Source organism: Pteropus alecto, unplaced genomic scaffold (assembly GCF_000325575.1).
Source record: "Pteropus alecto unplaced genomic scaffold, ASM32557v1 scaffold461, whole genome shotgun sequence".
Lineage (NCBI taxonomy): Eukaryota > Metazoa > Chordata > Mammalia > Chiroptera > Pteropodidae > Pteropus > Pteropus alecto.
Window position 1 is genome coordinate 2918822 of NW_006431079.1, and position 13013 is coordinate 2931834.

Genomic DNA, 13013 nt, shown 5'->3' on the forward strand with positions numbered 1-13013 from the left:
GCAGTCGCTCCACAGATACGCACCAACCCCTGCGCACCCCGCGCTGCGCTGGGCACTCCCGGACCTCGTAGGCAGCCCAAGTTTCCCAACACGCCCGTACCTTGAATATGCTGCTTAATGACATTTTCCAGGTGGTCCAGCCGTTCAATAATCTTCAGGGTGTCTCCTTTGTCTTCTTCCAGCTTCTTGTCGGGCGCCGGCTCCTGCCCCCGCACATACACGCTGGCGATGTAGTTGGTGACCCAGCCCACGTAGAGCAGACATATGATGTTAGTCATGCCGCTCAGGATCACGCAAGTGGACACCAAAGTTTTGGTCTTCCTGGTGCACACCATTCTGAGCGCCCTCCTCCATATAGAGCTCCCGGGGGCTCCTCCTAGCCGCGCGCCCCGGACTGCTCCGCGCTCACACCCCCTAGCCCGCCCCGGACCGCTGGGCGCCGGAGCACCTGAGTCCCGAGGATCTCCAAAGCCGGGTCTGCTAGCTATGGAGCGCCGGTGCCCAAGTTTGGAGCTCCCGCCGCTGGCCGCTGGGAGAGAGAGCTTGACAAAGGAAATGAGGTGGATTTTTTTCCAAATTAAAAAATCTCCTAGCCCTTCTTGGAGCACTCACAGGAGGCCGACAGCCGGGCACTCCGATAGGCGCGTCAGGGAAACTTTGCCACAGCCTGAGTGTGTGGCCGCTCTGCTTCCCATCGCCAGGCACTGGTTGTCTTGGCTGTCCGACCCGCCGGCGCTGCTAGAAGGACCGCGGCGGCGGCAGCGGCGGCAGGGAGATCCACGGAGAACAGCGGCCCGGCCCCCTCCGAGCGACAAGCGCCGCCACCAATCGCGCTCCGGCTCAGGAGAGGGGCCGGTGCTGGGCGGCCGCGGACCAACACGGAGCGCGCGAGGGGCGGAGTCCGGCCCCCGGGCCCCACCTGCTGGCGGGTGCCTGCTCAGTGAGGCCAGCTCATTTCTTTCCCACTAGACATCAGCTGGGGTGATGTGGAGCTGGGACCTAGAATTATCTAAAGGCTTGTTCATGTGCATATTTGACAGCTGAAACTGGCTTCTGGGATATTAGCTGAGGCCATCACAACTCAAAAATCTATACTAGAACTGACTGTGGCTTGAGCTTCTTCATTCTTCACAGTTTGGTGGATAGTTCCTCGAGAGTGAGCTTCCCTAGTGAGATAAAGTCAGATGGAAGCTGTATCACATTTTCCAAACCAGACATTAAAGTCACATAGCAGATCTGCCATATCCTATTCACTAGAAACCAGTTAATTACTAAAGCTAACACATATTTAAGGGGAGGGAAATTCATGGAGAATAAATAATTTGTAGACATTTTAAAAATACCTCATTCACTCACTTTGTCTTCTCAAATAATCATTGTATCTAAAGGAAAGTAGTTCTTCCCAACACATAACACTGTGTTGTTGTTGTTGTTGTTGTTGTTGTTGTTGGTTTTGTTGTTGTTTTAGTCTGTTCATTCCCAGGACAAAGCCGTGGTCCTGTAACCCTGGTTGTCATCCATGGGGCACCAGGCTCATCTCAATGCATAAGGTAACCTGCAAAGAAATACCCCTGGGGAAGTTGGAGCTGGGAGTGGGGGGCATTAAACTCTCTGTGAACTGTACAGTCCCTATGAATGCTTTTTGTGATGTTAGGGAGGAGGAACTGTGGCTGACAGCAAAGGGGTAAAGCTGGACTCCAATGGTTGGAATTATTTTGTTTATTAGAGCAAATAAATATTCATATTGTTCCCTTCTGCTGAACTCACTTCTCAGCATCTAAGTAGAATTCCTTTAAACAAAGACTTTAAAACAGAGATTTCTATTTTCTTCTCCATCTGTGGGGTGCATTTCCCAGGCCTGAAGAGTCAGGGAAGCAGCCTGCTATATGCTCACCTTGAGCACCAGCACCCCAATCAGCCTTGGTAGTAGTACTGAAGGTGGCTCCCTCAAGCAGTGTCTTCTGGATTCAAAGAAAAGGCCTAACAAAAGAGAGAGCGCACAAAACCCCAAAAGGAGTACTTTATGGCTATCAGCCAGAGGCACTTCAACCAGCGCTTTGCTTATAAAACTCTCTAAAAAATGCTGTGAAATAGACACCAACTAGAGATCCTAGAATATTTCTCTTTACCCATAGCTGGAAGGGAATACTATTTCTGAATAAAATCACACTATTTCTTAAAAAAAAAAAAAATCAAGATATAGAAATCTCTATCCACAAGGGAGTAAAATCTGCCTCTCCCTTTCCTCTCCTTTGGAAGTCTGATCAGCTCACAAAAGAAGGGGCTGGATTTTCCTCTGGCTAAATGGATTTATAAGCAACAGCCCTGAGTACAGCTAATGACAGAGATCTAAGTCTTCCTTCTGTTTTGCACCCTCTCCCAGAAGGAACCCTGGAAGTTCAGCTCTTCACAGGATTTTCCCAAACCACCATAGGGCTAGATGGAGAAGAGCAGTACTCATTTTTCACATTCTTAATGGGGAAAGAAAAGCCCCACATTTAAAAATAAAGTTCAAGAAGAAAACAAAGTGGATTGCCGACCTTAAATTTTTGTCCAGCTGATTCTCTAAGATAATTTGTAACTGTGGAGGGGATGAATGCAACAAAAGAAGAAAGCAAAACTGGCTCCCCTCTCTGCAAGGTCACAGGGTCAAGTTCACCAGTTCAAAGAATATTCACTGGAGGTCCAGCCAGACTCCAGGACTCTAATCCCAGATCCACCACTCATTAGTTAAGTGAGCTTGGACAAGTTTCAAAACGTTACCGGGGCTCAATTTCCCCATGTGTCAAATGTAAACAAGACTTGCTGAAGGACTGGTCGTGAAGATCAAATGAGAGAATGTACTGGAAAGGGCTTTAGTTAATACAGGACAAATAGTGGGTGCTCAGGATCAAGTGAGTTTTCTCCCAGGATATGGCCCCTCCCCTTCCAGGCCAGAACTCAATTCCATGAACTTCCTCCTGCTATTTGGCAATGCTTGGTTTCTCCACCAACCAATATCAGTACTCTCTCCCTTATGTATGCTAATAGGAACTAACCTATAGGCAGCAAGTTACTCAGCTTGACTAAGTGGGCTCCAGAACATTGGTTTTCTATTCAAAATGTCTGTCTTCACCAACAGTAGTACAGCGATCTCCATAGGTTGATAGGATGTTCAAAATGCAAAGCTGGTTTCAGGGACCGTTGGCCTGAGTACCCTCAGATTTCCACTTAAGACTCCTAATCCCTTGGTTATAAACAAGTTCATAGGAAGGGAGTACAACGACTTTACCCACAAAGGTTTTATAGTCACGGGCCAGAAAAGAGTTAGCCTTCATATATCACTCCTGTAAATAATACCTGAGCAGAGATTTATATCTTTGGCCCTCAGCTCAATTACATTCAATCCAAGAAGTAATTATTGAGCCCCTGAGGTTTTGTCTAATGACCAGTTGCCCTGGGCCCTGGCCAGTTTACTCCAGACATGTGGATATAACCTGAGTCTCATAGTCTCAATATGGGTCTCTTCTACGAGCCTGAAAAGTTGCTAAAAAATTATCCTTGAACTGAAAGGGTGTTTCTGATTCTCAAGTTAGGTCATTTATCTAATTCCTAAGTGTTTCTTCACCTTTATTTTAAATAAATTCTGCCTAAGAAGATCACTGTGAAGTTAATCAGATAATGGGTGGGAGCAGACCCAGCAGAGAATCTAGTACAATGTATTTCTTAAACTCATGCCTAGTATTTGAGCCTGGGGTCTCCTTCTACTCCTGCTGCAAGAGGAAAGTGAGTACCTTAAAGAATCTACAAAAAGGGATGGAGATCTTTGATAGGATCTTCCCAGTACAAACTTTGGCTTTCACCCATCTTTTATATTGGGCAGGCAGCTGCCCTCTTCATGTGATTCAAAGGGGAGCTGAGTAGGACTTCTTATCCACAAGGACAGCCACACTGTCATCCCACCAATACTAAGCCTTCATTCAGAGTATCTCTGATACTGGGATTGGAAAAGCCAGTCATTAATGGAGTTTAACTAACTACTAGTTGAATACATTTTAAGTGGGATACCCTGACCTGGAGATTAAAAAGGAACAGCGGGCCTACCTTGGCCAATGGCAAGGGTCCACTCATCTGAAAGTAATGTTAGTGGGTCATCTATACCTACCAGATGGCAGCACCATGCAAAGCCTTGAGCCCAGAGGTGCCAATCAGGATTTGGGGGCTACGCGGGGAAAAATGAGCCCTTTAGGTGCACAGCCCCAATCTCTGGCCTGGCTGTGTGGGAAGTGAGGTTGTCAAGTCTCTAGGAAAAAAATGATCGTTGGGGCTTCCAGCAGGGACGGATGTAAGGTTTAGAGATAAAGGAGATAAAGGAACTGGATTCTACCAAGCCACAGGACTGAGATGTCATTGACGAAAAAGGCACATTTCTGGGAGAAGAAAAGGAAAAAAAGGAATGTTTGTTTAGTACCCACATTGTGTCAGGCCTAGTGTTTTTAATATGCTGTCTCTGGAGCACAGACAAGAGAGCCAGACAGCTGGGTTTATATCCCAGATCTGCCATTTACTAGCTGTGTGATCTTGAGCAAATTACTTAACCTCTCTGTGCCTCAATTTTTTTCATCTATAAAATGGAGATAATAATAATATCTACTGTGTAAAAGATGTTGTGAGAATTAGATGAAATCATGTACATAAAGCACATTAAAGGCACTATATATTAGTTCTTGTTATTATTACTATCTCTGAGCACCAAAGTATCTGAAAGATAAATGAAAGGAGAGAAGACACAGCCACCCCCCAAAAATTTTCCTCTAACTGGAAGCAAAGGATCTTAGAAACAGACTCTGGGTTCCTCTTCTTTCATCTTATTGAAGGGCTCGAAGCAACTCTTAGATGAACTGGAAGGCAGATCCTGACAGGAATCCTGCAACTAGACCCACTTAACCATCTGTCCACAAAATATTTCTGATACCCTGCTCTGTGCTAGACCCAGTGCTAAGTATGACTCGGAGAACTGAGCCCCTGTCTTCAAGAAGTGCAGAAGGCAAACAAATAAAAAAACTGTAATACTGAATAATAAACACTAATTCGATGTATTATATTAACATGAAAGAGAAAGGTACCAGCAGTTAGAAGCACCAAGTCTCTCCCCAACAAGGTGTTATGTAACTTTTGAACAGTTCTGCTTCCATTCAATCACTAGATAGCTCTGCTGAATGAGAATTTGTTCTTTAGATCAGGAGAAAAACATTTGGAAGATATTTAACAGACCAAGGATTGATATCCAGAATATATTTTAAAAATCATATAAACCAGGTCTACAGCCATGCTACCCTGAACAAGCCCGATCTCGTCTGATCTTGGAAGCTAAGCAGGGTCGGGCCTGGTTAGTACTTGGATAGGAGACCACCTAGGAAGACCAGGTGCTGTAGGTGTAAAAAATAAAAAAAATAAGGAATTGTAACATGACAAGGTCCTTGCAATCTGTGAGGTCAACCAAGGGAAAAAAATCATATAAACCAATAAAATGAAGAGGCAAAGATATCCAAATGGAAAAATAGGCCGAGAATATGAGGAAGCAATTAGCTAAAGAGAAAGCATAAACATCCAATAAATATATGAAAGGATGGCTAAAGTTGTTAACAATCAGGAAATACATCTTTAAAATGTATATACCATATCTCACCTTATCAGATTGACAAATTTAATGTGATCATTTTCGAGTATTAGAGAGACTGTAAGAGAAATGAGTATTCACATATCCTGCTGATAAAAGTGTAAGTGGTACAATCACTTTGGAATGCAATTTGGCATTGATGATGAAATTAAAAATGCACATACTCTATGATCTTGTATTCAAAGTATGGTCCATGGACCAATAGCATCTGTATCAGTCAAGTGCTTATTAGAAACACAGAATATCAGGCCCATCCCATATCTACTGAATCAAATTTACGCTTTAATAAAATCCCCAGGTTAGTCATATATACAAAAAAGTCTGAGAAGCAATACGCGTGAAATTGTTCACCATAAACTTTCTTTGGGAAAAGAACCATAATTAAGGGTACCAGACAACTTCTGAACTTCTTAACATGTTCATCTGTAATATCTGAATTTTTACAATAAATATTTCTTAATGTAATACTTCTGAAGTTTGAATTATTACTTTTTAATTTTAAAAAAATGATTCCTTTGATTGAGCTGAAATCTGCTTCACATTTCTGTCTTGCTTTGTGACCTCAGCTAGTCTTGTAACTACTCTAAGCCAATTTCCTCATCTGTAAGCTAGGGATAACTATTATACCCAGCAAACAAATGGCCAGCCGAGCCTCACGCATTGGTACTCTTTGAGCACATCACACCAGATGCATTTCAACCTTTTCATTAATAATGACCATTCTCTGTCATTAGGAAAATGGCCAACCTTTATAATTTATGGCCACAGAGAAGAGGGCAATACCTTAGGAGTAAGATTTTTGCCAAATGCAGCAAGTACACACACATATACACACAGACAGCCCACATGCATGCACACATACACACAATTCTTGAGGTACTATGATAGTTGTATGTGTTTCCTATTGAAAAAAATAAATGGAATCATCAAACTATATAACCATTTTCATAGTACAGTGAGGGCAGGAATGTTATCAACCACTGCCTCTTTTACTCACTCAGAGTCATTTCTTAGTTTTGTATATTTTCCATAAATAACATTTTTAGAGCGTTGTCTCCTAGTGGAGATGTAGAAAAAGATTTTATAAATATTGTGACTTTCTGTTCTTTAAAAGGATGCTCAGTAGGATATATGTTGATTAGGAAAACAGTAGAACATAATGGTTATACACATGTATCCAGACTTGGGTTTGAATTCTGGATCTGCCATTTACTAGTTCTGTAAAAGTGGACAAGTTATAGTTCTTGTCTCTCAATATGCTCATATATAAAATGTAATATCTACTTCATAGAGTTGTTAGAAAATGAAATAATTTTCAAAGAGTAAGCAATCTAGGGTAAGCATTCAACAAATGTTAGTTTTAATAGTATTTAATATTTTTATTTAAGTAATAAAGCATGCTATTTCATTGCCAATTCATAATTATTGCATATATTCAAGAACCTAACCATTCTGTAGCCCAGGGACTAAATGTATATTTTTAATGTTTTATTAAAGGGATAAGTATCAGTTTTCTATACAAGTAATATAAGTAAAACCAAGTAGAACTACACAGAACAGTGATGTGTCTTGTTAGACCACCTATATCTCTAGGGCAGGTAAGCTATACTAGTACTGTTGTTCACACATGTCTTGATCTTCATAGCAAGCCCATAAGGAAATTAATATTATAATACCCATTTTTAGATGGGGAAACTATATCAAAGGTCAGACATTAATGAGTAAAAGTAGTAGATGGCTTCTAACTCCAAGACCAGCACTCTACAAATACCACAACCCTCCTGAGTATCTGTTAAGGAATATCTATCTTCAGTGAAAGAATTACTGACTGATTAAGATGCAAAAGTGAGAGACCTCTTCAAGTATTTGCATCTACAAAGAGGACTGGTGCAAACAGAAGCACTTTCAAACCCTAATTGGATATTGTTCCTTGAGCAAGGAAAACAGCTACTAAAGTCCCATTCTGAAAGAGACAATCCAGTTGGTGAAGTGGATGAAAGGGAAGTCACATTTATTGAGCCCCTAACTGTAGCAGAAGTCTGGTCACAGATTTCCTCATACCCATGAAAGGTGCTTCCCTGGAAACTCATGTGTGGGCTTCGGGAAGGCAGGAAGAAGAGGACCTGGGATGGGGAACTCCCTGGGGGCTACCCTTAGGAAAATGCCTGGAGGCTACCCTGATGCCTCGGTAAAGGACAGAAAGCTCCTTCGGCTGCTTCACAGCACGTAGCCCAAAGCCTCAGAAGAATAGCATGAACCTGTGTGAGGGACTCCTATTGCCAGCCACCCAGGAGGATAAGCAGTGACCTTTTCAGGATTGGTATATGATGGTCTGGGGCATTATTGGCCCTTAAGTATATTCTGTGCTTTGCTGCCAGACAGATGGTAAATAAAATATTCAGCAAACACAACCTTCTCACAACAGAGAGGTGACTGGCTTGTTCAGAACAGAGTGATTTCTGTAGAAATCACAAATTGCAAGTGGCAAGAAGCAGCTGGGAGATAGTCAACAATCTGCTTCCTGTGACAGAGCCAGAGACCAGAGATGGGGACAGCTTGCATTTGCAGCAGGCACAGAGGCCCTCCTCAGAGAATGGTGTAATTCGTCATCGAAGAACTTCTCTAAACTTAATTCCAAGACAAATGCAGATGTACAAAAGTACAAAGTACTCGAATGTATGGTTCCAGATAAAACAGCCTCAGTAGGTGCCAATGGATAGGCTGATGTGGCAGGATATATTTACAGATACCAATACAATCACTCTCTGACAGGGCCCAAACCAAAAGTGTCTAGGTATTTGCTAGCAATTCTCCACTGTGCATGGGCTCCTTTATCCAGGCATTTGCAAGAATGATGAGGGAGTTGACAGACTCTAGAATAAAGTGCTTAGGACCCCGTGTTCCCAAGTAGTTGGACAGGCACAGCAAATTCATTGCTATCCCACTCTAACTTCATTGCGGGGTCACTGCAATGTTGAAGGGATAGGCCCAGCCTTTAAGGTGCTCACTCACAAAGCTTATTTCTGAAGCCTTAACAAGTAAGATTCTTATTTGCGATGTGTTCTGATACCAAAATTCAACAGTGCAAATTCATTTATTTTCCAATAAACTGTCAAAAAATCTCACTTCCCACTCCCTGTTCAACCATAATAATCATCTCCAAAATAGCTTGTGATAATGTTGCCAATGATTACAACATGGTTAAATCCAATGGCATTCTTTTCTCAGTCCTCATCTCACTTTTCAGTAGCTTTTGACACTTAAATTTCTCTTCTCTCTTAAAACATTCAATTTCCTTAGCTTCTAGGACAACACACTCTCCTGGATTTCCTCTTGTCTCTCCCTACTGCCAACCTATTCTTTTTTTGATCTGACCATTAAATGTTGTAACTCTTCTAGATTCCATCCAAGCCTCTCCCTTCTTCTTTCTCTGATTTCTCCAAATCTAGCCAATTTCATCTACACCTAAACCAATTAATTACTCTCTATAGACAGATGATTCCAACCAGATCTCTCCTCTAGGCTCCAGATCAGTATATCCAATTGCCTGTTAACACTCCTTAAATGACTTAAAAGCATCTCTAGATCAAAATGGCAAAAACAAACTCATGAGCATACCCCCTCCTCCCTACCTTCCCAAATTTGGTCCTCTTTCAGTGTTCCCCATCTCAGTGGCTGATAACATGCATTTAGTTGTGCAAAACAGACACCCAAGAGTTATCCTTGACAATTCCCTCTCCTTTGCTTCCCATGCCCAATCCATGACCAAGTGGAATTGGTTTTAACTCCAAATTATGTCACAAATCCTTTTACAACTCTCCATGTCTTCTACCATGACTTTAACTAAACTGTCTCCGTGTCTCACCTGGACTATTAACTATATACAATCTGTTGGCTCCAGGAGGGCAGAGATGGGTCTCTGAGTTTTATTCACAATAATATCCTCAAAGCCTACCAGGGTACTAAATAAATATTTAATAAATTAATGAATAACATTTCTACTTAAATTATGTATTATTTGATAGTCTCAGAGAACAATAAATCTGACATATAAGAATCTCCAGAAAATTGAATCATGATTTGTTCCTTTATGTTTCAATCAGTTTGGAAATGAATCTCCCTAAAATACACTAACACGTGTTTCTTTTTTCTTCCAGAAAAGATAAAATCAAACTGTCAGTATACCGAGATGATTATACACATAGAGAACTCCAAACAAATGCCAATTTATTATAATTAATAAAGTACTTTAACAAGTTGTTAGATATATGATCAATAAATAAAAATCAATTGTTTCAAAAAAACAATTTGGAAACAATGAAAAAATTACATTTATAGCAACAAAAAAATATATCTAAAACTCAAGCTAGCAAAAGTTATACAAGAGTCATCACAGCTCCAACTGTCTGTCATATTTCCAATGGTCATAGTTCCCAGCCAGGATGTTATAACTTAGTAAAAATTTGAGGTCCAGAGCTGGCCTCTTTAACCAACCCCACTATCTTCTACTAAAGGTTTTTTTCCCCCCAATGGGCCTCCCAGATGGAACCCAAATGTCTGGAGTAACTTAGTGGAGGCCGAGAGTCCAGGATAGTTGGAGGAGGTGATTGGGAATCTAAGTCCTTACAGAATGGAGCCCTGAGGAGTCTCCCCACTCTTCAGACAGTATTTTTTCCAACTGCAGCCTTCTAGAATATAATCAAATAACATTGTTTTAAGTCTATTATATAAACAACAATGACAACAACAACAAAATAAGTCACCTGAATAGAAGAAGTTGTGCCAGAGTCTTTCATCAATCCAGCTTCCTGGCTGTACTTCTGACAGCACCAACTGTGAAAGGTTGAGTATCATCCACCTCAGGGATAAGGGATCAGGGCTTGAATATCTGAGTACTGGGGTGCTGGAGAGCCTCAGTCTTAAGACTGGAGAAAAGCAAATCTAAGTCTGTGCAGAACAGGGTGCTTCTCACACTCAACCTAGGCCAAGGCCCTCAGTGGTGGAGTCAGAGGGCCCAGTAAGGGGTCAGAGCCATGTCCATGCTGGTAAAAATCTGTAAGTCCAAGTGCTGAAGGATCATTTATATCAGTGGTCTGTGACCTGTTAGAAACTGGTCTGTACAGCCTGAGGTGAGCTAGCGAAGTGGGTGAGCTAGCGAAGCTTCATCTGGGTTTGTAGCGGCTCCCCAGCACTAGCATCACCACCTCAGCTCCACCTCAGATCATCAGGCATTAGATTTTCATAGGAGCACCAATCCCTGGTGCCAAAAAGGTTGGAGACTGTTAGTTTTTATGCTTTGCTTCTATGAGGAAGTTCCCTATCAGCTGCAACCATTCTAAATCCCTAAAATGCTACAGCTGTCTAGAAAACTTTCTGGCAGAGCTTTTGAAGGAGACCCATTGCCATCATAGCCAATAGGTCATCTTGCCTCAGCCCATGTACTGGGTTCACTGATGAGAAGCAGGAGTCTTTGACCAATCCCCAGTCCCTCCACTCCAGTAATCCTAGGATGGCCACCCTCACACAGTGGAAGACTCAGAGCTGGCCTCAGAGACGGGAGCAGGAAGACCGAGCTCCAAGCTTTGGAGCCATCTTGGGGTGTTCCACCAACAACTCGCAAGAGCTTCTGGGAATGTGGAGGAATCTTTTTCCTGACTTTTTAAAGAAAGGTTATTTAACATCACATTTTGTTGTTGACTCAAATTAATCACTAAAGTCTATCGAATACGAGGTTAAAATGAGAGGATGCCATTGGGGTAGGACTTTTTGCCTTTCCATTGAATAATACCAAATTGCTGAGTAATTTAGGTTTGTTTATTTTAACATTTTTAATGTGTGTCTTTCCTTAGAAGCAAACTGCCACTTTTCACATGCCAGTTTTTTATACTCACTGCACTCCTCAATTCTTTCTAAACTGTTACTCTTAATCTGCTATAAACTGGGAAAACAAATAGCTGAATTATTAGAATTGGATGTAAATGAGGAAAAAAAGAATTTGCAAGAGGAACCGAGGACCTCTCTTATGAATAAAGTATTCAAGGGTTTGACACATTTATTGGTTCACTTATTTCCTGCTTCACAACTCTCTCACTGTTCCAGCTGCTTGCACTCCTGGCCCCACCAATCCATTCCCCACAAAGCAGCCAGAGTGATTGCCTAAAAATTCAAAATTGATTCTGTCACACACACACACATCTATTCTCTCTTAGAACCCTTCAGTGGCTTCTTATTGCCCTCGGCATGAAGGCTAGCCTCCCTGACAAGCATTCAAAGTCCTGCCAGATTTAGCCTATCTTCTTCCTTCACATGTCTAGGCCTCTCACCTCACCATATCACCCCAGTTCATCTTACAGGTTTCATCTTAACCCCTTCCACTAAAAAGCCTCCCTGACCCCCTGAACAAAGACATGTGTCCGACATTGACCCACAGCCCCATCTACTTCCCCAAGCATTTAGTACCAAATCATAACTGCATAATAGCATAATAACATTATAGATTTGTAGCCCCACCATTTACTAGCTGGGTTGCCTTGGGCAAATTACTTAACTTGTCTAAGCCTCAATTTTTTTTATCTGTAAAATGGAGATAATTATTTCGCTCACCTCTTAACCTCACAGTGAAGATTGAGGTGGTGCATATAGAACACTTAGCACAATAAATGTGATTATTTTTTGGTTATCTGTCTTTTTCACTAGAATGTAAATCTTGTGAGGTCAGGAGTCATGCCTGCCTTGTGCTCACCATGGCATGCACAGCACTCAGCACAGAATCTGGAACACACCTATTCAATTATATGCTGACTATTTGGTGAATGAATAAATGAATGAATGTCAATTTCCTGCCAAAAAAAACATCTGCAGGGGCTCCCAGTTCAAACTTGAGCACATTTCCATTCTTCCGCTTGGCATTCTTCAACCTGCACTACCACTGACTTCTTCAGCTTCTCTCTGTTGCACCTTAACAGCTTGTCTGATAAAATTCCCTTCATCTCTTCTTCCTTCATCAAATCCTCCCTTGCAGGCCTGAGTCCTCCCTCATCCAGGAAGCTCTCCTGTGCCCACTGTTCAGGTCTTCTTGGAACTCCTACTTGGCATCACTCATTTTGTTCTCAACCATTCTCCAACTCCTCTTCAGCCTCGCCTCTCCTCCAGTTAAGATGCAGAAGGTAGTCTCCGTTCTACTCCTCTTTTTGTGTCCCATCCTCACCCCAGCCCCTGGTCAGAGTCTCTCTGCCTCCTGCTCCTTCCAAAGAGACATTCCTTTGATAATGTTCTCTCAAAAAATTACATCCTCATAGTGTTTACTCTGAGTTCCCAAGCCTTACCACGCCTCGCTTAAGGTATTGACTTTTCA

At 42.1% G+C, this 13013-nt stretch overlaps 1 protein-coding gene and 1 pseudogene across 3 annotated transcripts in view; one reads left to right on the forward strand and one right to left on the reverse strand.

The window, feature by feature from the left end:
- GALNT18 (polypeptide N-acetylgalactosaminyltransferase 18) overlaps positions 1–783 on the reverse strand; it is a 321263-nt gene extending 320480 nt beyond the window's left edge. Inside the window, exon 1 of one of the 3 annotated variants that reach the window (XM_006905641.3) lies at positions 101–781. In XM_006905641.3, the coding sequence (XP_006905703.1) occupies positions 101–335 (235 nt within the window). In that variant the 5' untranslated portion in view covers positions 336–781. Of the gene's footprint in view, positions 1–100 lie in introns of all 3 variants that reach the window. The other 2 variants (XM_025038552.1, XM_025038555.1) reach the window with 2 other exon arrangements.
- Positions 784–5298: 4515 nt separating this feature from the next.
- LOC112469571 lies at positions 5299–5417 on the forward strand (annotated as a pseudogene).
- Positions 5418–13013: the final 7596 nt, after the last annotated feature.